Here is a 27230-nt window from a genome sequence, read left to right on the forward strand (position 1 = left end):
ACTAGATGGACTTAGTCTCCCTTCAACCTTAAAACTATGTATGTTACACAGAGACGGCCTAACAGCATGTAGATTGGCTGCATTGCAGCCTTTCAACAAACTTTATTCGGCTGAGATGAGACTGAATGAGAGGCTGGGATTCAATGAGGAAGACGTACGGGACGCTCTCTACAGATGTCTGCAGCTCCTCACATCACAGAGACCTGGTGACTCCCCTCCTCCATATTACACTCCCTGTCAGGGATCGAAATCTGCAGAAAGTGAAAGTGAAAGGGACAGAGACATTGTATAAGAATCTGACACTCACAGGCAAGGAAGAGGAAGCAGAGACTGGGGGCTCCGTGGTCAGAGACGTGGGGCTCAGGGATCAAAGGCTGCACAATATAGTCCTCCTGATCCTACACGGACTGAGCAATCACCAGGGAAGGTGAGAAGAATCAAAGAACAGATAAGTCAGAGGAAGTGGAGGAGCAGAGACCTGAGGAGCAGGGACGTGAGGAGCAGCGACCCGAGGAGCAGCGACCCGAGGAGCAGGGACCCGAGGAGCAGGGACCCGAGGAGCAGCGACCCGAGGAGCAGGGACCCGAGGAGCATCGACCCGAGGAGCAGAGACCCGAGGAGCAGAGACCCGAGGAGCAGGGACGAAAAGAGCAGAGACCTGAGGAGCAGGGACCTGAGGAGCAGAGACCCGAGGAGCAGGGACCTAAGGAGCAGGGACGAAAAGAGCAGAGACCTGAGGAGCAGGGACCTGAGGAGCAGAGACCCGAGGAGCAGGGACCCGAGGAGCAGAGACTCGAGGAGCAGAGACCCGAGGAGCAGAGACCCGAGGAGCAGGGACCCGAGGGTCTGAGGAGAAGGTGACAACGCCCAGAGAAAAGGCTGACATACTGGAAAATCCAGGTATCCAAAGATACCTCCAGAAACAGAGCAGGTGAGATGTCTGCAGATAATGGAGGTAAAGCAGCAGAGAGGGAAGAGACCTTACCTGAGGAGAAGAGGAACACTGAGGATGGATCAGGTACAGCACCATCTGCAGGAGAGAGGGAAGAGACCTTACCTGAGGAGAAGAGGAACACTGAGGATGGATCAGGTACAGCGCCATCTGCAGGAGAGAGGGAAGAGACCTTACCTGAGGAGAAGAGGAACACTGAGGATGGATCAGGTACAGCGCCATCTGCAGGAGAGAGGGAAGAGACCTTACCTGAGGAGAAGAGGAACACTGAGGATGGATCAGGTACAGCGCCATCTGCAGGAGAGAAGGAAGAGACCTTACCTGAGGAGAAGAGGAACACTGAGGATGGATTAGATACAGCGCCACCTGCAGGAGAGAGGGAAGAGACCTTATCTGAGGAGAAGAGGAACACTGAGGATGGATTAGATACAGCGCCATCTGCAGGAGAGAGGGAAGAGACCTTATCTGAGGAGAAGAGGGACACTGAGGATGGATTAGATACAGCGCCATCTGCAGGAGAGAGGGAAGAGACCTTATCTGAGGAGAAGAGGAACACTGAGGATGGATCAGGTACAGCGCCATCTGCAGGAGAGAGGGAAGAAACCTTACCTGAGGAGAAGAGGAACACTGAGGATGGATCAGGTACAGCGCCATCTGCAGGAGAGAGGGAAGAGACCTTACCTGAGGAGAAGAGGAACACTGAGGATGGATCAGGTACAGCGCCATCTGCAGGAGAGAGGGAAGAGACCTTACCTGAGGAGAAGAGGAACACTGAGGATGGATCAGGTACAGCGCCATCTGCAGGAGAGAGGGAAGAGACCTTATCTGAGGAGAAGAGGAACACTGAGGATGGATTAGATACAGCGCCATCTGCAGGAGAGAGGGAAGAGACCTTATCTGAGGAGAAGAGGGACACTGAGGATGGATTAGATACAGCGCCATCTGCAGGAGAGAGGGAAGAGACCTTATCTGAGGAGAAGAGGAACACTGAGGTTGGATCAGGTACAGCGCCATCTGCAGGAGAGAGGGAAGAGACCTTATCTGAGGAGAAGAGGAGCACTGAGGATGGATTAGATACAGCGCCATCTGCAGGAGAGAGGGAAGAGACCTTATCTGAGGAGAAGAGGAGCACTGAGGATGGATTAGATACAGCGCCATCTGCAGGAGAGAAGGAAGAGACCTTATCTGAGGAGAAGAGGAACACTGAGGATGGATTAGATACAGCGCCATCTGCAGGAGAGAGGGAAGAGACCTTATCTGAGGAGAAGAGGAACACTGAGGATGGATTAGATACAGCGCCACCTGCAGGAGAGAGGGAAGAGACCTTATCTGAGGAGAAGAGGAACACTGAGGATGGATTAGATACAGCGCCATCTGCAGAAGAGAGGGAAGAGACCTTATCTGAGGAGAAGAAGAGCACTGAGGATGGATTAGATACAGCGCCATCTGCAGGAGAGAAGGAAGAGATCTTATCTGAGGAGAAGAGGAACACTGAGGATGGATTAGATACAGCGCCATCTGCAGGAGAGAGGGAAGAGACCTTATCTGAGGAGAAGAGGAACACTGAGGATGGATTAGATACAGCGCCATCTGCAGGAGAGAGGGAAGAGACCTTACCTGAGGAGAAGAGGAACACTGAGGATGGATTAGATACAGCGCCATCTGCAGGAGAGAGGGAAGAGACCTTATCTGAGGAGAAGAGGAACACTGAGGATGGATTAGATACAGCGCCATCTGCAGGAGAGAAGGAAGAGACCTTATCTGAGGAGAAGAGGAACACTGAGGATGGATCAGGTACAGCGCCATCTGCAGGAGAGAAGGAAGAGACCTTATCTGAGGAGAAGAGGAACACTGAGGATGGATCAGGTACAGCGCCATCTGCAGGAGAGAAGGAAGAGACCTTATCTGAGGAGAAGAGGAACACGGAGGATGGATCAGGTACAGCGCCATCTGCAGGAGAGAGTTACAGAGACACTGAGGATGGATCAGGTACAGCGCCACCTGCTAGAGAGAGTTACAAAGACACTGAGGATGGATCAGATACTTTGTCATCTACAAAATGTAACTTTACAGAAGGATCAGGAGATCAGGCGGATTCTGGGCGACCTGCAGCCGAGCTGGATCCAGAGCCGTCTACTTCACAGCCAGGAAATATGAGACCAGGTCAGTGTGAAGGTGAGAAGTGTAATGTGGTGTCAGCGGATAGAAGGGAGACGTGTCAGCCTGGGGGCATCGTACTGTGAGGGGCACTAAGGGGGCATCACTATATTGTGGGGGCAATAAGGGGGCATCTCTATATTGTGGGGGCAATAAAGGGGCATCACTATATTGTGGAGGCAATAAGGGGGCATCTCTATATTGTGGAGACAATAAGGGGGCATCACTATATTGTGGGGGCAATAAGGGGACATCACTATATTGTGGGGGCAATAAGGGGGCATCACTACATTGTGGGGACAATAAGGGGGCATCACTATTTTGTGGACAATAAGGGGGCATCACTATGTTGTGGGGGCAATAAGGGGGCATCACTATATTGTGGGGGCAATAAGGGGAATCACTATATTGTGGGGGCAGTAAGGGTGCATCTCTATATTGTGGGGGCAATAAGGGGGCATCTCTATATTGTGGGTGCAATAAGGGGGCATCACTATATTGTGGGGGCAATAAAGGGGCATCACTATATTGTGGGGGCAATAAAGGGGCATCACTATATTGTGGAGGCAATAAGGGGCATCACTATATTGTGGGGGCAATAAGGGGGCATCACTATATTGTGAGGGCAATAAAGGGGCATCACTATATTGTGGGGGCAATAAGGGGGCATCTCTATATTGTGGGGGCAATAAAGGGGCATCTCTATATTGTGCGGTAAATAAGGGGGCATCACTATATTGTGGAGGCAATAAGGGGGATCACTACATTGTGGAGGCAATAAGGGGGGATCACTACATTGTGGGAGCAATAAGGGGGCATCACTACATTGTGGAGGCAATAAGGGGGGATCACTACATTGTGGGAGCAATAAGGGGGCATCACTACATTGTGGGGCAATAAGGGGGCGTCACTATATTGTGGAGGCAATAAGGGGGCATCACTACATTGTGGAGGCAATAAGGGGGGATCACTACATTGTGGAGGCAATAAGGGGGCATCACTACATTGTGGGGCAATAAGGGGGCATCACTATATTGTGGAGGCAATAAGGGGGCATCACTATATTGTGGAGGCAATAAGGGGGCATCTCTATATTGTGGGGGCAATAAGGGGGCATCACTATATTGTGGAGACAATAAGGGGGCATCACTACATTGTGGTGGCAATAAGGGGGGATCACTACATTGTGGGGGCAATAAGGGGGCATCACTACATTGTGGGGGCAATAAGGGGGCATCACTATATTGTGGAGGCAATAAGGGGGCATCACTATATTGTGGAGGCAATAAGGGGGCATCTCTATATTGTGGGGGCAATAAGGGGGCATCACTATATTGTGGAGACAATAAGGGGGCATCACTACATTGTGGTGGCAATAAGGGGGGATCACTATATTGTGGAGACAATAAGGGGGCATCACTACATTGTGGTGGCAATAAGGGGGGATCACTACATTGTGGGGGCAATAAGGGGGCATCACTACATTGTGGGGGCAATAAGGGGACATCACTATATTGTGGAGGCAATAAGGGGGCATCACTATATTGTGGAGGCAATAAGGGGGCATCTCTATATTGTGGGGGCAATAAGGGGGCATCACTATATTGTGGAGACAATAAGGGGGCATCACTACATTGTGGTGGCAATAAGGGGGGATCACTACATTGTGGGGGCAATAAGGGGGCATCACTACATTGTGGGGGCAATAAGGGGGCATCACTATATTGTGGAGGCAATAAGGGGGCATCACTATATTGTGGAGGCAATAAGGGGGCATCTCTATATTGTGGAGGCAATAAGGGGGCATCACTATATTGTGGGGGCATCACTATATTGTGGGGCAATAAGGGGAATCACTATATTGTGGGGGCAATAAGGGGAATCACTATATCATGGGGAATAAGGGGGAATCACTATATTGTGGGGGCAATAAGGGGGCATCACTATATTTTGGAGGAATTAGGGGGCATAACTACATTGTGGAGCAATAAGGGGGCATCACTATATTGAGTTGTCAATAAGGGGGCATCACTATATTGTGGGAGCAATAAGGGCAAATCACTATATTTTGGGGGCAATAAGGGGGCATCACTGCTGTTTAGAGGCATTAATGGGACATCCTCTCTGTGTTGGGGCATTATTATGGGGGCACTATTACACAGGGGGCGCTGTATTATGGGGTGCTGTATTATGGGGGCGCTGTATTATGGGGGCACTGTATTATGAGTTTGCTGCATTATGGGGGCACTATATTATGGGGGCGCTATTACACAGGGGGCGCTGTATTATGGGGTGCTGTATTATGGGGTGCTGTATTATGGGGGTGCTGTATTATGGGGTGCTGTATTATGGGGGTGCTGTTACACAGGGGTCTCGATCTGTTTGCAGTGTTATCTGTGGGGTAGTGACCACTGCACAGTGATAGTTTTCTCTGCACCCCATGACATTATCTCTGTGTGCGGCATCGATATTACAGACTCAGTAATGGAGCAGCCGGAGGGGGTCAGAGTTCATGGGAGGTCGGGGTTCAGGGGAGGTCGGGGTTCAGGGGAGGTCGGGGTTCAGGGTCCGGAGAGTGAAGGTAAAGGAGAAAGCCGGATCTGTGCAACATAAAGAGATTATTCTATCTTCATATATTAGAGGTGAATTGTCTGTTACATTATTTCTAAACCTGTAAAAATGAAGAAAGACTCAACCGTATATATATACTGTGTATACGGAGTCACCTATATATACTGTGTATACGGAGTCACCTGTATATACTGTGTATACGGAGTCACCTGTATATACTGTGTATACGGAGTCACCTGTATATACTGTGTATACGGAGTCACCTGTATATACTGTGTATACGGAGTCACCTGTATATACTCTGTATACGGAGTCACCTGTATATACTCTGTATACGGAGTCACCTGTATATACTGTGTATACGGAGTCACCTGTATATACTGTGTATACGGAGTCACCTGTATATACTGTGTATACGGAGTCACCTGTATATACTGTGTATACGGAGTCACCTGTATATACTGTGTCTGCGGAGTCACCTGTATATACTGTGTATACGGAGTCACCTGTATATACTGTGTATACGGAGTCACCTGTATATACTGTGTATACGGAGTCACCTGTATATACTGTGTATACGGAGTCACCTGTATATACTGTGTATACGGAGTCACCTGTATATACTGTGTATACGGAGTCACCTGTATATACTGTGTATGCGGAGTCACCTGTATATACTGTGTATGCGGAGTCACCTGTATATACTGTGTATGCGGAGTCACCTGTATATACTGTGTATACGGAGTCACCTGTATATACTGTGTATACGGAGTCACCTGTATATACTGTGTATGCGGAGTCACCTGTATATACTGTGTATACGGAGTCACCTGTATATACTGTGTCTACAGAGTCACCTGTATATACTGTGTATACGGAGTCACCTGTATATACTGTGTATGCGGAGTCACCTGTATATACTGTGTATACGGAGTCACCTGTATATACTGTGTATACGGAGTCACCTGTATATACTGTGTCTACAGAGTCACCTGTATATACTGTGTATACGGAGTCACCTGTATATACTGTGTATGCGGAGTCACCTGTATATACTGTGTATACGGAGTCACCTGTATATACTGTGTATGCGGAGTCACCTGTATATACTGTGTCTACGGAGTCACCTGTATATACTGTGTCTACGGAGTCACCTGTATATACTGTGTCTACGGAGTCACCTGTATATACTGTGTCTACGGAGTCACCTGTATATACTGTGTATACGGAGTCACCTGTATATACTGTGTATACGGAGTCACCTGTATATACTGTGTATGCGGAGTCACCTGTATATACTGTGTCTACAGAGTCACCTGTATATACTGTGTATACGGAGTCACCTGTATATACTGTGTATGCGGAGTCACCTGTATATACTGTGTATGCGGAGTCACCTGTATATACTGTGTATGCGGAGTCACCTGTATATACTGTGTATGCGGAGTCACCTGTATATACTGTGTATACGGAGTCACCTGTATATACTGTGTATACAGAGTCACCTGTATATACTGTGTATACGGAGTCACCTGTATATACTGTGTATACGGAGTCACCTGTATATACTGTGTATACGGAGTCACCTGTATATACTCTGTATACGGAGTCACCTGTATATACTCTGTATACGGAGTCACCTGTATATACTGTGTATACGGAGTCACCTGTATATACTGTGTATACGGAGTCACCTGTATATACTGTGTATACGGAGTCACCTGTATATACTGTGTATACGGAGTCACCTGTATATACTGTGTCTGCGGAGTCACCTGTATATACTGTGTATACGGAGTCACCTGTATATACTGTGTATACGGAGTCACCTGTATATACTGTGTATACGGAGTCACCTGTATATACTGTGTATACGGAGTCACCTGTATATACTGTGTCTACGGAGTCACCTGTATATACTGTGTCTACGGAGTCACCTGTATATACTGTGTCTACGGAGTCACCTGTATATACTGTGTATACGGAGTCACCTGTATATACTGTGTATACGGAGTCACCTGTATATACTGTGTATGCGGAGTCACCTGTATATACTGTGTATGCGGAGTCACCTGTATATACTGTGTATGCGGAGTCACCTGTATATACTGTGTATGCGGAGTCACCTGTATATACTGTGTATACGGAGTCACCTGTATATACTGTGTATACGGAGTCACCTGTATATACTGTGTATGCGGAGTCACCTGTATATACTGTGTATACGGAGTCACCTGTATATACTGTGTCTACAGAGTCACCTGTATATACTGTGTATACGGAGTCACCTGTATATACTGTGTATGCGGAGTCACCTGTATATACTGTGTATGCGGAGTCACCTGTATATACTGTGTATGCGGAGTCACCTGTATATACTGTGTCTACAGAGTCACCTGTATATACTGTGTATACGGAGTCACCTGTATATACTGTGTATGCGGAGTCACCTGTATATACTGTGTATACGGAGTCACCTGTATATACTGTGTCTACAGAGTCACCTGTATATACTGTGTCTACGGAGTCACCTGTATATACTGTGTCTGCGGAGTCACCTGTATATACTGTGTATACGGAGTCACCTGTATATACTGTGTATGCGGAGTCACCTGTATATACTGTGTATACGGAGTCACCTGTATATACTGTGTATACGGAGTCACCTGTATATACTGTGTCTACAGAGTCACCTGTATATACTGTGTATACGGAGTCACCTGTATATACTGTGTATGCGGAGTCACCTGTATATACTGTGTATACGGAGTCACCTGTATATACTGTGTATGCGGAGTCACCTGTATATACTGTGTCTACGGAGTCACCTGTATATACTGTGTCTACGGAGTCACCTGTATATACTGTGTCTACGGAGTCACCTGTATATACTGTGTATACGGAGTCACCTGTATATACTGTGTATGCGGAGTCACCTGTATATACTGTGTCTACAGAGTCACCTGTATATACTGTGTATACGGAGTCACCTGTATATACTGTGTATGCGGAGTCACCTGTATATACTGTGTATGCGGAGTCACCTGTATATACTGTGTATGCGGAGTCACCTGTATATACTGTGTATACGGAGTCACCTGTATATACTGTGTATACGGAGTCACCTGTATATACTGTGTCTACGGAGTCACCTGTATATACTGTGTCTACGGAGTCACCTGTATATACTGTGTCTACGGAGTCACCTGTATATACTGTGTCTACGGAGTCACCTGTATATACTGTGTATACGGAGTCACCTGTATATACTGTGTATACGGAGTCACCTGTATATACTGTGTCTGCGGAGTCACCTGTATATACTGTGTCTACGGAGTCACCTGTATATACTGTGTATACGGAGTCACCTGTATATACTGTGTATACGGAGTCACCTGTATATACTGTGTATGCGGAGTCACCTGTATATACTGTGTCTACAGAGTCACCTGTATATACTGTGTATACAGAGTCACCTGTATATACTGTGTATACAGAGTCACCTGTATATACTGTGTCTGCGGAGTCACCTGTATATACTGTGTATACGGAGTCACCTGTATATACTGTGTATACGGAGTCACCTGTATATACTGTGTATACGGAGTCACCTGTATATACTGTGTATGCGGAGTCACCTGTATATACTGTGTCTACAGAGTCACCTGTATATACTGTGTATACGGAGTCACCTGTATATACTGTGTATACAGAGTCACCTGTATATACTGTGTCTGCGGAGTCACCTGTATATACTGTGTATACGGAGTCACCTGTATATACTGTGTATACGGAGTCACCTGTATATACTGTGTATACGGAGTCACCTGTATATACTGTGTATGCGGAGTCACCTGTATATACTGTGTATGCGGAGTCACCTGTATATACTGTGTATGCGGAGTCACCTGTATATACTGTGTATACGGAGTCACCTGTATATACTGTGTATACGGAGTCACCTGTATATACTGTGTATACGGAGTCACCTGTATATACTGTGTATACAGAGTCACCTGTATATACTGTGTATACGGAGTCACCTGTATATACTGTGTATACGGAGTCACCTGTATATACTGTGTATACGGAGTCACCTGTATATACTGTGTATGCGGAGTCACCTGTATATACTGTGTATACGGAGTCACCTGTATATACTGTGTCTGCGGAGTCACCTGTATATACTGTGTATACGGAGTCACCTGTATATACTGTGTATACGGAGTCACCTGTATATACTGTGTATGCGGAGTCACCTGTATATACTGTGTATGCGGAGTCACCTGTATATACTGTGTATGCGGAGTCACCTGTATATACTGTGTATACGGAGTCACCTGTATATACTGTGTATGCGGAGTCACCTGTATATACTGTGTATACGGAGTCACCTGTATATACTGTGTATACGGAGTCACCTGTATATACTGTGTATACGGAGTCACCTGTATATACTGTGTATGCGGAGTCACCTGTATATACTGTGTATACAGAGTCACCTGTATATACTGTGTATGCGGAGTCACCTGTATATACTGTGTATACGGAGTCACCTGTATATACTGTGTATGCGGAGTCACCTGTATATACTGTGTATACGGAGTCACCTGTATATACTGTGTATACGGAGTCACCTGTATATACTGTGTATGCGGAGTCACCTGTATATACTGTGTATGTGGAGTCACCTGTATATACTGTGTATGCGGAGTGACCTGTATATACTGTGTATACGGAGTCACCTGTATATACTGTGTATACGGAGTCACCTGTATATACTGTGTATACGGAGTCACCTGTATATACTGTGTATACGGAGTCACCTGTATATACTGTGTCTGCGGAGTCACCTGTATATACTGTGTATACAGAGTCACCTGTATATACTGTGTATACGGAGTCACCTGTATATACTGTGTATGCGGAGTCACCTGTATATACTGTGTATACAGAGTCACCTGTATATACTGTGTATACGGAGTCACCTGTATATACTGTGTATACAGAGTCACCTGTATATACTGTGTATACGGAGTCACCTGTATATACTGTGTATATGGAGTCACCTGTATATACTGTGTATATGGAGTCACCTGTATATACTGTGTATACGGAGTCACCTGTATATACTGTGTATGCGGAGTCACCTGTATATACTGTGTATACGGAGTCACCTGTATATACTGTGTATGCGGAGTCACCTGTATATACTGTGTATACGGAGTCACCTGTATATACTGTGTATGCGGAGTCACCTGTATATACTGTGTATACGGAGTCACCTGTATATACTGTGTATGCGGAGTCACCTGTATATACTGTGTATACGGAGTCACCTGTATATACTGTGTATACGGAGTCACCTGTATATACTGTGTATGCGGAGTCACCTGTATATACTGTGTATGCGGAGTCACCTGTATATACTGTGTATGCGGAGTGACCTGTATATACTGTGTATACGGAGTCACCTGTATATACTGTGTATACAGAGTCACCTGTATATACTGTGTATACGGAGTCACCTGTATATACTGTGTATACGGAGTCACCTGTATATACTGTGTCTGCGGAGTCACCTGTATATACTGTGTATACAGAGTCACCTGTATATACTGTGTATACGGAGTCACCTGTATATACTGTGTATGCGGAGTCACCTGTATATACTGTGTATACAGAGTCACCTGTATATACTGTGTATACGGAGTCACCTGTATATACTGTGTATACGGAGTCACCTGTATATACTGTGTATACGGAGTCACCTGTATATACTGTGTATATGGAGTCACCTGTATATACTGTGTATATGGAGTCACCTGTATATACTGTGTATACGGAGTCACCTGTATATACTGTGTATGCGGAGTCACCTGTATATACTGTGTATACGGAGTCACCTGTATATACTGTGTATGCGGAGTCACCTGTATATACTGTGTATACGGAGTCACCTGTATATACTGTGTATGCGGAGTCACCTGTATATACTGTGTATGCGGAGTCACCTGTATATACTGTGTATACGGAGTCACCTGTATATACTGTGTATGCGGAGTCACCTGTATATACTGTGTATACGGAGTCACCTGTATATACTGTGTATACGGAGTCACCTGTATATACTGTGTATGCGGAGTCACCTGTATATACTGTGTATGCGGAGTCACCTGTATATACTGTGTATACGGAGTCACCTGTATATACTGTGTATGCGGAGTCACCTGTATATACTGTGTATACGGAGTCACCTGTATATACTGTGTATGCGGAGTCACCTGTATATACTGTGTATACGGAGTCACCTGTATATACTGTGTATGCGGAGTCACCTGTATATACTGTGTATACGGAGTCACCTGTATATACTGTGTATACGGAGTCACCTGTATATACTGTGTATACGGAGTCACCTGTATATACTGTGTATACGGAGTCACCTGTATATACTGTGTATATGGAGTCACCTGTATATACTGTGTATGCGGAGTCACCTGTATATACTGTGTATACAGAGTCACCTGTATATACTGTGTATACGGAGTCACCTGTATATACTGTGTATATGGAGTCACCTGTATATACTGTGTATGCGGAGTCACCTGTATATACTGTGTATACGGAGTCACCTGTGTATAACGGTTATCTCTCGGGTCCTCCAGGTGATATAGAGTCTGGACACCATGGAGAAACACAGAAGCCCCCGGAGGACGAGTCTCCACCATCTAGTAGAGGACAAGGGTGAGCAGCTTTTTTTTAAATTATCAAATTTTTACAGAATTCAGTTCCTCAAAAATATGATGACCCCGCAGGGTCCCCCAGGCCTCGCTCCAGCGTCTCTGTAGATTGTTGTCCTAGTAATAAAGGTTCCCAGTAATAGATTTCTGGAATCCTCCTTCATAATTCAATCATACAGTGCACAATCATGAACCCGCAGTTCTTGACTCCCCTTTTTGACAAACCATTGCTTCTTCACTTTAAAGAAAGCCAACTTGCTCCTCCTGCTTTCTAAATAAAAGAATAACTTTTGGGCGGCCTGATAAAAGGCCTTTGTATTTGTTAAATCATTTTTATAATAAATACAGTAATCTGTTGCTGATCACTAAAAAGGGATAATTTTTTCACTCCTAGTTGAGAAGCCAGTGCTTCTTCAAATTCAAAGCAGCCAACCTGTTCCTGCATCCTACATAAAGGGATAGTTTTTGGGTGCTGTAACAAAAAGCTATTGTTTCTTCCTTTAGCAAAGAACAAATCCCTTGCTACTTCCCAAACAGGGATTCTTTTTGTATTACCGCATGTGGATCTATACTAGCCCCCAATCTTCCATGCACCAGTTATATCACTGTGCATCCCTAGGGGGTAGAAGAGACTTTAGCTTCCTCTAGAATCAGGGCCCAGACTGGAAAACACCTCTGTAGCCCCTGAAGACTGGGAGAAACGTGTGAAGAAAAGGTGGAAGAACAGAAGAAGGGAATAGAAAAAAGAGCGAAGAGTAAAAAGAAGAAAAATGACAAAGGAGAGGAGGAGATTGGAGAAGAATGAGAGAACAAGAGATGTAAAGAGAGAAAAAGAAGGAAAAGGAGAGAGGAAGAGGGGGAGACTGGAGAAGAGTGAGAGAACAAGAGAAATAAAGACAGAAAGGTAGAAGAGGGGAGAAATGGAGAACAGGGCACAAGGTTCAGCGCTGCTTAGTTGACCCCATTTGTGACAGCACAGCGCCATCCTCTCGTCACATCTGATGGAATTTAATATGGAGACATAATACTGAGCGTCTAGTGCCGGAGTGAGACCGGGCAACCAGGGGCCCAATCCTCAGATAAATGCTAATATTACCGGATCTTCAGTCTCGAGTTTCCCTCCAGCACATTCACCGTACAGCCCCTGCGTTTGCTGCAGTTTCACACATTGTTGACGTTTTTTTTGCAGGTAAATAGTAAGTTTCATCCAGAATCCCAAGTGTCCATCAGGAATCAGTCTAAACACCGTGCCGTGTCTGTATATAGGGCATCAGGTGACCGTGTCCACGGCTCATACAGGGTGGGGGCCCACCGGTGGATTCACCGGTCCTTCTGCCGGCCTGTCCTGTCCTGCTGAATCATTCACATATATATCTGTGTGGACGTCTCATCATTTGCTGCAGATGCTTTTTTCCTTCTTTTCTAGATTGAGGAATAACGATGGAGATAAATCTGTGGGATTCGTCTACTGGGAGAAGACTCCGGATATAATATCACTGATTAATCGGCTGTTACTTGATATCTGCTCTGGCTGTGTAATGCCGGGCTCACCGGAATATGAGAGCGACTGGACAATTGTGGAAAGACTCAGTCCGGTCATAATGATCTTCCGGTCACAGACCCCTGCGTCCTCCCTGCGGAGATTCCTGGACGTCTGCTCCCGCACACACGGTACGAGACGTCTCCTGAGGGATCCGGGTATCCGGCATAACTGCCTGTGTGATGGGGGATGTGGGGGCACAGTGGTGTAAGTTATGGGGGGAGCTGTACTCTGTGTATACTTAGGATGTGTATTAGATACAATGATGGGAGTAGTAGTCCTCCTACCTGATATATTGTGTCGCTGTGAATGATGGGAGTAGTAGTCCTCACACCTGATATAATGTGTACTAGGTACAATGATGGGAGTAGTAGTCCTTCTACCTGATATATTGTGTCGCTGTGTATGATCAGGGCCAGAGGAGATGATGATGGTCGTTACTGATGTGGAGGACACGGGACCAGAGTGGGCGGCAGGACTATCCCCCCCATATCCCCTGGTGACGCTGACCGAGGCCGAGGTGGATGAGATCTGTACATCAGACAGCAGCGATATATCTGCGGAGAGGAGAATGGCCAGAAAAGTGACGCGGATGATGGGGATACTACAGGCGGCAGCAGGTGAGGACACACTCTGTGGTGTCAGCATTGATGCCGGGATGTTGGGGGCAGTAGTTGTGTGTCAGGAATCATCCTGATGGGGGTGATACAGAGGAGGAGCCGCCTGTTGTCATTATCACTTATATGATGACGTGTAGTTAACCCCGTCCTTACCACTGTGATCACTGCCGGCCTCAGGACGGCATCAGGCAGCGAGGAGAGGATGACTACACCACACTGTCTGATGGGGGTTATAATCACTTTACTTTCCTTTACAGAAAATTCAGCGACCTTCTTCCAGCGACTGATGGTAAGAAAATGTCCGGATCTGTAATGACATCATATAACCGTCAGCGAGTGAGGACGGAGGAGGATCGGGGGGATTACAGGCTTCCCACCATGTGATGTCTCCAGTAATCCCCCCAATGTGTCCAGTGCCGGAGAGAAGACCACTCTGTACAGGAGCAGAAGGTGGGACCGCCGGCACGGACACAGGACATGGAGGCTCCGAGAGACAGAGCACAGCCAGGGGGCGCCATAACCAATGTAACACCAGGGGGCGCCAAAACTAGTGTAACACCAGGGGGTGCCATAACTAGGGTGTAACACCAGGGGGTGCTATAACTAGTGTAACACCAGGGGGCGCCAAAACTAGTGTAACACCAAGGGGCGCCATAACTAGGGTGTAACACCAGGGGGTGCTATAACTAGTGTAACACCAGGGGGCGCCATAACTAGTGTAACACCAGGGGGCGCCATAACTAGTGTAACACCAGGGGGCGCCATAACCAATGTAACACCAGGGGGCGCCAAAACTAGTGTAACACTAGGGGGTGCCATAACTAGTGTAACACCAAGGGGCGCCATAACTAGTGTAACACCAGGGGGCGCTATTACTAGTGTAACACCAGGGGGCACCATAACTAGTGTAACACCAGGGGGCGCCATAACTAGTGTAACACCAGGGGGTGCCATAACTAGTGTAACACCAAGGGGCGCCATAACTAGTGTAACACCAGGGGGCACCATAACTAGTGTAACACCAGGGGACGCCATAACTAGTGTAACACCAGGGGGCACCATAACTAGTGTAACACCAGGGGGTGCTATAACTAGTGTAACACCAGGGGGCGCCATAACTAGTGTAACACCAGGGGGCACCATAACTAGTGTAACACCAGGGGGTGCTATAACTAGTGTAACACCAGGGGGTGCTATAACTAGTGTAACACCAGGGGGCGCCATAACTAGTGTAACACCAGGGGGAGCCATAACTAGTGTGTAAGAACAGGGGGCGCTGTAACTAATGTAACACCAGGGGTGCCATAGATAGTGTAACACCAGGGGGCGCCATAACTAGTGTAACACCAGGGGGCGCCATAACCAGTGTAACACCAGGGGGCACCATAACTAGTGCAACACCAGGGGGTGCTATAACTAGTGTAACACCAGAGGGTGCTATAACTAGTGTAACACCAGGGGGCACCATAACTAGTGTAACATCAGGGGGTGCCATAACTAGCATGTAACACCAGGGGGCGCCGTAACTAGTGTAACACTGTCATGAAAACAACACCCACTTTTGGGTCAGACCTTGCAGCTCTCTGGCGCCCCCTTATTCTGCTGGTCAAACACGGTATTGACCGAGGATAAGCACGGGTGCAGCTGCTCTAATTTATGTCGACTATTGTGGCACGTGATGTGACAGGACGTATATATACCACCATTTCCTTCCAGGAACGTATATATACCTCCGTCCAGCCACCCTCAAACCACAATATTACATAAATACTGGTATACTGCCACCACCGATCGCTTAACAGGTGGATCTGGTACCCGTTAGGTAACGTGAATTAGCGGGTGAGGAACGTGTTTGCTCGACATAGGACAAGAAGAACGAAACTGGTAAATAATAATGATTTACTCCCAAAAGAGGGGCAGTGTTTACAAAATATATACAAGATATTATAAAGGAGACAATTTACATATATGCATAAACAGTTATTAAAATAAAAAGGGATAAGTAATAGCAAAACCTGCTTCACAAGGTGATGGTCTCAGATTCTGTGGGGGGGACGGCTCCCCGGGAATTAGAGGTGATTCTTCCACGCAGCGTGGTGTGCGTGCGTCTGACGTCCCTGAGAAGAATGACTTGGAAAATGGCCGATCTGGTTTTTAGTAAAGCAGCCAAAACTCTGGGAGACACCCATTATTTACCTCACAAGGGCGGCTCGGCTTTGCGAGCGCACCCAGCTGCAGAAGACCTAAAAATCCTTCAGATTTCATATCTTGGTGTGGGGGGGTCCCACATCCAAGAGGGAGACATCATCTTGACCGTCACCACTATTCATGAAGATTGATATCAAATATGAAATCGCTATGACGCTCAGAAGCTCAGAATCCATTATCCCTGTTCCCGGTCGTTTCTCAGTTATGCAAGATATACTATTATAATGGGAAAAAGGTGAGCATTCCAAAAATGTGGTCCCTGTGTTTGTGACAGTCCTGTGCGTTATTAAAATTGACATTAAACGTTTGTCCAGCTAAACAATAGAATTGGAGGGAGAGACCAGATTAAACTAGACGCTGCTCTGCATTGAGGGTTTACGACGGTAATAAAAATTCTTAGGGTGGGGGCCAGCAGTGCAGTTCTATGTCTTACAAATGGACAGGGGTGGAAATTTAAGACAGCTTTCATTTTTTAAAACTGGGACCAAAAATACATTTTGCCTGACACCTCCCCCTTTTAGACTGTGCTATGGAGGTAGGACCTTCTGGTTCTCCTCCAAGCGTATGTCTGGAGGCTCCTCTCGCCGGGACAACCCATCGGCATTGCCATGCTCGCTGCCTTTGCGCTGTTGAACGGTAAAGTCGTACTGCTGGAGGCTGAGGCTCCAGAGTAACAACCTTCCGTTGGCACCTGACATGGTGTGCAGCCAACTCAGGGGGTTGTGGTAAGTCACGACAGTGAGGGGGCACCCGTACAAGTAAGGCTGTAAGCGGTTGAGGGCCCATACAATGGCCAGGCACTCCTTCTCTATGGTGGAATAGGCCACTTCCCTCGGCAGCAGTTTCCGGCTTAGGTACAACACGGGGTGTTCTTGGTTCCCCGAGTCGACCTGGCTGAGTACAGCACCGAGGCCAAATTCACTGTGCCGTCAACCACTTTTGGGTCAGACCTTGCAGCTCTCTGGCGCCCCCTTATCCTGCTGGTCAAACACGGTATTGACCGAGGATAAGCACGGGTGCAGCTGCTCTAATTTATGTCGACTATTGTGGCACGTGATGTGACAGGACGTATATATACCACCAGTTCCTTCCAGGAATGTATATATACCTCTGTCCAACCACCCTCAAGCCACAAGATCACATAAATACTGGTATACTGCCACCACCAATCGCTTAACAGGTGGATCGGGTACCCGTTAGGTAACGTGAATTAGCGGGTGAGGAACGTGTTTGCTCGACATAGGACAAGAAGAATGAAACTGGTAAATAATAATGATTTACTCCCAAAAGGGGGGCAGTGTTTACAAAATATATACAAGATATTATAAAGGAGACAATTTACATATATGCATAAACAATTATTAAAATAAAAAGGGATAAGTAATAGCAAAACCTGCTTCACAAGTTGATGGTCTCAGATTCTGTGGGGGGGCGGCTCCCCGGGAATTAGAGGTGATTCTTCCACGCAGCGTGGTGTGCGTGCGTCTGACGTCCCTGAGAAGAATGACTTGGAAAATAGCCGATCTGTTTTTTAGCAAAGCAGCTAAAACTCTGGGAGACACCCATTATTTACCTCACAAGGGGAGCTCGGCTTTGCGAGCCCACCCAGCTGCAGAAGACCTAAAAATCCTTCAGATTTCATATCTTAGTGTGGGGGGGTCCCACATCCAAGAGGGAGACATCATCTTGACCGTCACCACTATTCATGAAGATTGATATCAAATATGAAATCGCTTTGACGCTCAGAAGCTCAGAATCCATTATCCCAGTTCCCGGTCGTTTCTCAGTTATGCAAGATATACTATTATAATGGGAAAAAGGTGAGCATTCCAAAAATGTGGTCCCTGTGTTTGTGACAGTCCTGTGCGTTATTAAAATTGACATTAAACGTTTGTCTAGCTAAACAATAGAATTGGAGGGAGAGACCAGTTTAAACTAGACGCTGCTCTGCGCTGAGGGTTTACAACAGTAATAAAAATTCTTAGGGTGGGGTCCAGCACTGCAGTTCTATGTCTTACAAATGGACAGGGGTGGAAATTTAAGACAGCTTTCATTTTTTAAAACTGGGACCAAAAATACGGTTTGCCTGACAAACACCAGGGGGCGCCATAACTAGTGTAACACCAAGGGGTGCCATAACTACCATGTAACAGTGGGTGACGCCATAACTAGTGTGTAACATTGGTGGGCGCAATAACTTGTGTGTAACACCAGGGGGTGCCATAACTACCATGTAACAGTGGGGTGCACCATAACTTGTGTGTAACACCAGGGGACGCAATAAGTAGTGTGTAACACCAGGGGGAGCCATAACTAGTGTGTAAGACCAGGAGGCGCTGTAACTAGTGTGTAACACCAGGTGGCCATAAATATCGTAGTAGAGAACAGTCAAGGGGTCTCTAGACTCTTTCACTACAGCATGCAGCCCCCCATGATGCAGGTGGGGCAGCACAGGAGCAGAATACTGATGACAGCCTCTCTCACACCGACCAGTCATGGAGGGGGCGGCTGCCTCCTATTATAGATACACACAGATGAGGCTTGTATAGAGCGTCAGTCACACAGATACGTGTAGTCCACAGTGTCCTGATTACAGCCTATTAGTGAGGCCCATATTATTAGACCAGGTGGCTGCCCGGCATTATGTAAGTGCCCCCCATATGGACAATTGTTAGCATGTATAATACTCAGCAGCCGCCCTCCATGATCGGCCGGTGTGACGTCTTCCGTCAGTTTTCTGCACCTGTGATACCCCCACTTTTATCACGGGGCTGCTGCATCCTGCGGCGTATGGCAGATGGGACTCGGTGTTGGCAGATGAGACTCGGTGTTAGCAGATGGGACTCTGTGTTGGCAGATGGGACTCGGTGTTGGTAGATGGGACTCGGTGTTGGTAGATGGGACTCGGTGTTGGCAGATGAGACTCGGTGTTGTCAGATGGGGCTCGGTGTTGTCAGATGGGACTCGGTGTTGGCAGATGGGACTCAGTGTTGTCAGATGGGACTCGGTGTTGGCAGATGGGGCTCGGGGTTGGCAGATGGGACTCGGTGTTGGCAGATGGGGATCGGTGTTGGCAGATGAGACTCGGTGTTGGCAGATGGGACTCGGTGTTGTCAGATGGGACTCGGTGTTGGCAGATGGGACTCGGTATTGTCAAATGGGACTCGGTGTTGGCAGATGGGGCTCGGTGTTAGCAGATGAGACTCGGTGTTGTCAGATGGGAATCGGTGTTGTCAGATGGGACTCGGTGTTGGCAGATGGGACTCGGTGTTGGCAGATGGGACTCGGTGTTGGTGAGTTTTGCATTTCTTTCTGCAATAATTGAGGACTTATCTCCTTTTCAGTGAATTGCTTTTACTGTAGGGACTCGCAGGACAATGCCGATCAGTGATGCAGGTTGCATTCTTGTGTATTTTGGACAAAATATCCACTAAAACCTCATCTTTGCAAGATGCAGCCGGACCTTGTAGTGTTGGTGGTGAGAATTGGGGGTTCTGGCTTGGTGGGGTGCGCAAGCAGTTTTGGGCAGCCGCCTATCTAATAGTATGGGTGTGATCCATAGGCTGTACGCTGGCATAGTGCATTACCATAGCTCACACCCGTCCCGGATTTGGATCTCTGCCCCACTATCTTAGGGAGTCTGAACAATGCCCACCACCGCCACCTCTGCTTTACCACCTTATGCACCTGCACAACTTGAGGACATGACCAACCTGCTGAGATCACACTGCGCTGCGCAGTACAGAGGACCCCAGTGCTGTGCGCAGCATTGTCCAGTGCTGCCAGGAGCTACAGTGTTCCCTCAGAAGACAGAAGCGGTTTATCACTGCTCTGTCTTCTGTATAGCACTCACACTGTGCTCAGTGAGGGACGTTTCCCATCCCTCCTTATTCTGAGAGTCGTAACTTTCTTATTTTTCCATCGATATATATGTGAGGGCTTGTGTTTTTGTGGGATGAGTTGTACTTTTGAATGACACCATCCATTTTATCATGTGATGTATTGAATAGTGGGAAAAAATTCTAAGTATGGCAAAGTAGCAAAAAATAGTAATAATAGTATATAGAGGACTATATGGGGCCCATATTGCTGTATGGAGGACTATATGGGGTCCATTATACTGTATGGAGCACTATATGGGGTGCATTATACTGTATGGAGGACTATGTGGGACCCATTATGCTGTATGGAGGACTATATGGGGCCCATTATACTCTGTGGAGGACTATGTGGGGCCCATTATACTGTATGGAGGACTATATGGGGCTCATAATACTGTGTGAAGGACTATGTGGGGCTCAAAATACTGTATGGAGGACTATGTAGGGCCCATTATACTTTATGGAGTACTATATGGGGCCCATTATACTGTATGGAGGACTATATGGGGCTCAGTATACTGTGTGGAGGACTATGTGGGGCTCATAATACTGTATGGAGTACTACGTGGTGCCATTATACTGTATGGAGGACTGTGGGGCCATTATACTGTATGGAGGACTATGCGTGGTCCATGATACTGTGAGGAGGGCTACATGGGGCACATAATACTGTATGGAGGGCGCTATGTGGGGCCCATAATACTGTATGGAGGGCTATGTGGGGCCCATGATACTGTGAGGAGGACTATGTGTGGCCCATGATACTGTGAGGAGGGCTATGTGTGGCCCAGTATACTGTGTGGAGGACTATGTGGGGTTCATAATACTGTATGGAGCACTACGTGGTGCCATTATACTGAATGGAGGATGCTATGTGGGGCACATCATACTGTATGGAGGACTATGTGTGGCCCATAATACTGTATGGAGGACGCTATGTGGGGCCCATTATACTGTATGGAGGATGCTATGTGGGGCCCATAATACTGTATGGAGAATGCTATGTGGGGTCCATAATATTGTATGGAGGACTATGTGGGGCCCATAATATTATATGGAGGATTATGTGGGGCCCATAATACTGTATGGAGGGCTATGTGGGGCCCATAATACTGTATGGAGGGCTATGTGGGGCACATAATACTGTATGGAGGGCTATGTGAGGCCCATAATACTTTATGGAGGGTGCTATGTGGGGCCCATAATACTGTATGGAGGGCTATATGGCGCACATAATACTGTATGGAGGGCGCCATGTGGGGCCCATAATACTTTATGGAGGGCGCCATGTGGGGCCCATAATACTGTATGGAGGGCGCTATGTGGGGCCCATAATACTGTATGGAGGGCGCTATGTGAGGCCCATAATACTTTATGGAGGGCGCCATGTGGGGCCCATAATACTGTATGGAGGGTGCTATGTGGGGCCCATAATACTGTATGGAGGGCGCTATGTGGGGCCCATAGTGCTGTATGGAGGGCGCTATGTGGGGCCCATAATAGTGTATGGAGGACGCTATGTGGGGCCCATAATAGTGTATGGAGGACACTACATGGGGCCCATAATGTATGGAGGACTTTATGTGGGGCCCACAATACTGTATGGAGGATTTTATGTGGGGCCTATAATACTGTATGGATGACTTTATGTGGGACCCATAATACTGTATGGGGGATGTCAGGAATTCGCCCACACAGACGATCCCGATTACTCACAGAGAACACCCATGGTGATCTCTGGAGTGAACAGCTCTCTGCTGCCCCCTATCATCCGAACAATTGCACGATTGGCCGATGATCAATATAGGAGGCTGCAGACTGTGTAGTTATCGGCAAGCTAGCAGTTAGCGTACGGCATACACCTCCGAATTCCAAGGCATGGAATATGTGTATACGCCCTCATACGATCACTGATAGCCTCACAATAACCCAAATAATATTATTTGCTGCCACCACCAATCAGATTTGAAATACAATACAGGCCTGATTGGACGCCTGCTTTCTGGTAGCATATGACTTCGGGGGAGGAACGAAGGGAATCCAAAAGGGAGGCAGTGTTTATGAAAAATATACAAAAGGTTTTACAAAGGGAGACAATACAGTACAGAACATACAGTTACGCAAAATAAATGGGATTAAAGAAGAGCTTACTATACAGATTGCAGAGACGATTCAGTTTAGCTGGAGGGGAGGCACTCCAATTCTGGCCGTTATTGAACGGGACCCGTACTACAAAATATGTATCTCCCGGTATGAGTACTGACCAATCTTCGGTTGGGTCTTGTATGTCAAAAGGGGGCCTGCCCACACACTCCCCTGTGACGACCTCACGTGGGCTGGGCTCCAGCCTTCATATTTTTATTCAAATCTTTAACTTCTGGGATAACGTCTCACTGGTTGATCGCAGAAATTTGCCAATGATACCATATTTTTTTATTGCAAATTTTCCTTTCTTTAGAGACTACACATGGCATATCTGCGACTGTTATTTTTGGTACTTTTGTATTATAGCTCACCGGCGGGGCATACAGATGCGGAAAAATATGCGTATTGTTCCTTAGCTAAACCCGCAGCTAAAAATATGTGTCCCATCGAAATCGGAATTATAGAACTTCCGACATTGCTAGACTGCAGATTAAACCCATGTGCAAATGGGGATGCCCTGGGAGTAAAATAGAATTCCTTTCTCCAGGTGACTGTCACAGGCCTCTGCTACTAGTAACTACATTTGTATGTTAATTAGAAGGGACAATTGAGTTTGCCACCTCTCCTGTACACTGCTAATTTGCATAGAAGCAACTTGTTAGAGCATTAGCTCTTGGTCCTTTGACAAATAGTAAAGGGGAGGGGGGGATGAGTGGTTTGGAGGAAGAGAGATCCTTAATATTTTCTATGACAGGGGACTTTATGTGGGGCCCATAATACTGTATGGGGGACTTTATGTGGGGCCCATAATAGTGTATGGGGGATCTTATGTGGGGCCCATAATACTGTATGGGGGACTTTATGTGGGGCCCATAATAGTGTATGTAAGCAATTATATAATGCAAAGGTTTTTGAGGCGGCCATCATACTGTGTAGAGGGCTAAATGGGGGTCAGTATACTATGTGGACGGCTAGTGGGGGGCATTACACAGTGTGGATGGTTATGTTGGGGTCATCATACTACGTGGAGGGGAGTGGGGGTCATTTCCCTGCATGTAGGCCCATTATACTGTATATAGGGCTGTGTGGTCATCACAGTTGGGGCATCATACTTTTCTGGGGGTGGGTTGAGGGGGAGGGATGTGCAGTTTGGTCATCATACCATGTGTGGGGAAGAATTCACTGTGGGGGTATCATACTGTGTTTTGGGGGGACACTATAGTTGTCATCATAGGGGCAATCTAGGGGCTTCAATAGGAGAAAAATGACTTTCTAAGGGCTGCAGAGTTGTGAGATCTCCTCTTCACGGTATTGTGGAAACAGACAATGATTGTCCGGTGTTTGTTCCCTAAGCAAATCTTCCAAGGCCAGTGCAGCCTCCTCTCAGCATCACTCTGAAATTCTTTTAAGGGCTCTTTCACACGTCCTGATATTTCTGGTACGGGAAAAAACAGTACTGGAGGTGTCTGTGTGCACCTGTGTGGCAACCGTGTGCCGCATCAGGAGCGCACGTATCGGTGCTTGGGAATCAGTGTAAAGTTATACTCACCTGTCCTAAGTGCCCCCCGATGTAATCCATGTGACCAATCACACCGAGGAGCCGGGGAGAATGAAGTGCTGCAGCGAGTGAGCCCCGGAACTGCGCTCAGCGAGCGGTGTCCTGTCACTCACTGAACACAGCTCCGGGGCCCGCTCGCTGAGGCTAGTTATTCTCCCCAGCATGAGCCGTTAGAGGGATTACAGCGGGGGAAAACCTAAAAGAGGTGAGTATAAGGATTTTTTTATTTTATTCATATTTTTATAGTTGGACCCTGCAGGAGCAGACACTACTACTCTAATCATTGCGATCAGCACCAGCAGGGAACAATGATGAGGGCAGCGTTCAGCACCCGGCGCTTGAGAACAGCACTAACTGTACCGCTGATTCCCAGGTTGTAGGACCTTTCGGGCTATGTAAAAAAAAAATGGAACGAATTAGTGGGGGAAAATGTCAATCCCCTGCCCAAAACCTCAAGCTGCACCTTTGCAAACACATGTCCGGTCTTATTTCTCTCTATGGATTGGGTGCCCCCATCCTCCCCATCCCGAGTATTCCTGTATGTAGATTGCAGGTCTTCAGAACTGTACGACACAGTAAACAATGTATGGCCCATAGGACAGCATAGATAGCAGTGTGTACAAGGACCGATAATAACACCAAGGACACTATGCACAGAACTGTGAAAGTCTCCTGAGAAGCAAACACAGTGCGCACAACCAGAGACTAGAAACACTAATACCCACCATGACGGGACCCTCCATCTGGGATGACAGGGCCAACACCGATGTGTTTCGCTGAGCCTTCATCAGGGAGCCTGTTTCTTAGGTTGTGGTTCTGTGACGCTGATTAGGTACCATATATCATATTAAACACTTCCCTTTTTCGATTAGTTTGATACTTCATTATTGCCTATTTTGCCTCTTCTGGTTTTTGCCGTTCCTTCATATATCAGGAAATAATCGGTGACCTTATTATCAGAATCTTCTGCATTTTTCTTCCACTTTCAGGATCGCAATAAATTCGATATCGGGATTTTCTCCAGAGAAGCGGAGAGTCAGTATTCCTGGCTGGTGGCCGCGCTCACATCCCATAGATCCAGGGATCGGGCTCCTGAGGTCCGGACCTGTTCTATCAGTAACACCGGAGTCCAGCGGTTCCGTGATGACGTCTCTCAGTGCAAATTCGGGATCCTGTATCACAGCAAGAACCGAGGGCGGGTGAACGTAACTGATGTGACCGACTCTCTGTATGATGAGGAGCTGCAGTATCTCCACTCCAGACTGGGTAAGAGATGGAGGATTGTGAGGAGGAGAGCAATGTCTATGTGTGATGAGGAGCTGCAGTATCTCCACTCCAGACTGGGTAAGAGATGGAGGATTGTGAGGAGGAGAGCGATGTCTATGTGTGATGAGGAGCTGGAGTATCTCCACTCCAGACTGGGTAAGAGATGGAGGATTGTGAGGAGGAGAGCGATGTCTATGTGTGATGAGGAGCTGAAGTATCTCCACTCCAGACTGGGTAAGAGATGGAGGATTGTGAGGAGGAGAGCGATGTCTATGTGTGATGAGGAGCTGCAGTATCTCCACTCCAGACTGGGTAAGAGATGGAGGATTGTGAGGAGGAGAGCAATGTCTATGTGTGATGAGGAGCTGCAGTATCTCCACTCCAGACTGGGTAAGAGATGGAGGATTGTGAGGAGGAGAGCGATGTCTATGTGTGATGAGGAGCTGGAGTATCTCCACTCCAGACTGGGTAAGAGATGGAGGATTGTGAGGAGGAGAGCGATGTCTATGTGTGATGAGGAGCTGAAGTATCTCCACTCCAGACTGGGTAAGAGATGGAGGATTGCGAGGAGAGCGATGTCTATGTATGATGAGGAGCTGCAGTATCTCCACTCCAGACTGGGTAAGAGATGGAGGATTGTGAGGAGGAGAGCAATGTCTCTGTATGATGAGAAGCTGCAGTATCTCCACTCCAGACTGGGTAAGAGATGGAGGATTGTGAGGAGGAGAGCAATGTCTATGTGTGATGAGGAGCTGGAGTATCTCCACTCCACTCCAGACTGGGTAAGAGATGGAGGATGGTGAGGAGGAGAGCGATGTCTATGTGTGATGAGGAGCTGGAGTATCTCCACTCCACTCCAGACTGGGTAAGAGATGGAGGATGGTGAGGAGGAGAGCGATGTCTATGTGTGATGAGGAGCTGAAGTATCTCCACTCCAGACTGGGTAAGAGATGGAGGATGGTGAGGAGGACAGCGATGTCTATGTGTGATGAGGAGCTGAAGTATCTCCACTCCAGACTGGGTAAGAGATGGAGGATTGTGAGGAGGAGAGCAATGTCTATGTGTGATGAGGAGCTGAAGTATCTCCACTCCACTCCAGACTGGGTAAGAGATGGAGGATGGTGAGGAGGACAGCGATGTCTATGTGTGATGAGGAGCTGAAGTATCTCCACTCCAGACTGGGTAAGAGATGGAGGATTGTGAGGAGGAGAGCAATGTCTATGTGTGATGAGGAGCTGAAGTATCTCCACTCCAGACTGGGTAAGAGATGGAGGATGGTGAGGAGGAGAGCAATGTCTATGTGTGATGAGGAGCTGGAGTATCTCCACTCCAGACTGGGTAAGAGATGGAGGATGGTGAGGAGGAGAGCAATGTCTATGTGTGATGAGGTGCTGAAGTATCTCCACTCCAGACTGGGTAAGAGATGGAAGCTTGTGAGGAGGAGAGCAATGTCTATGTATGATGAGGAGCTGGAGTATCTCCACTCCAGACTGGGTAAGAGATGGAGGATTGTGAGGAGGAGAGCAATGTCTATGTGTGATGAGGAGCTGAAGTATCTCCACTCCAGACTGGGTAAGAGATGGAGGATT

The 27230-nt window shown here is 47.2% G+C and overlaps 1 protein-coding gene across 3 annotated transcripts in view; it reads left to right on the top strand.

Moving 5' to 3' along the window:
- Positions 1 to 283: 283 nt before the first annotated feature.
- Positions 284 to 27230, top strand: part of LOC141162670 (uncharacterized) — a 381745-nt gene continuing 354798 nt past the window's right edge. Inside the window, exons 1-7 of one of the 3 annotated variants that reach the window (XM_073649020.1) lie at positions 284 to 2941; positions 2993 to 3127; positions 12349 to 12427; positions 13850 to 14094; positions 14377 to 14583; positions 14841 to 14872; positions 25365 to 25641. In XM_073649020.1, coding sequence (XP_073505121.1) covers positions 937 to 2941; positions 2993 to 3127; positions 12349 to 12427; positions 13850 to 14094; positions 14377 to 14583; positions 14841 to 14872; positions 25365 to 25641 — 2980 coding nt within the window. In that variant the 5' untranslated portion in view covers positions 284 to 936. Of the gene's footprint in view, positions 3128 to 12348; positions 12428 to 13849; positions 14095 to 14376; positions 14584 to 14840; positions 14873 to 25364; positions 25642 to 27230 lie in introns of all 3 variants that reach the window. The other 2 variants (XM_073649017.1, XM_073649018.1) reach the window with 2 other exon arrangements.

Source organism: Phyllobates terribilis, unplaced genomic scaffold, assembly GCF_046119375.1.
Source record: "Phyllobates terribilis strain yellow unplaced genomic scaffold, ASM4611937v1 Scaffold_9__5_contigs__length_417890890, whole genome shotgun sequence".
Lineage (NCBI taxonomy): Eukaryota > Metazoa > Chordata > Amphibia > Anura > Dendrobatidae > Phyllobates > Phyllobates terribilis.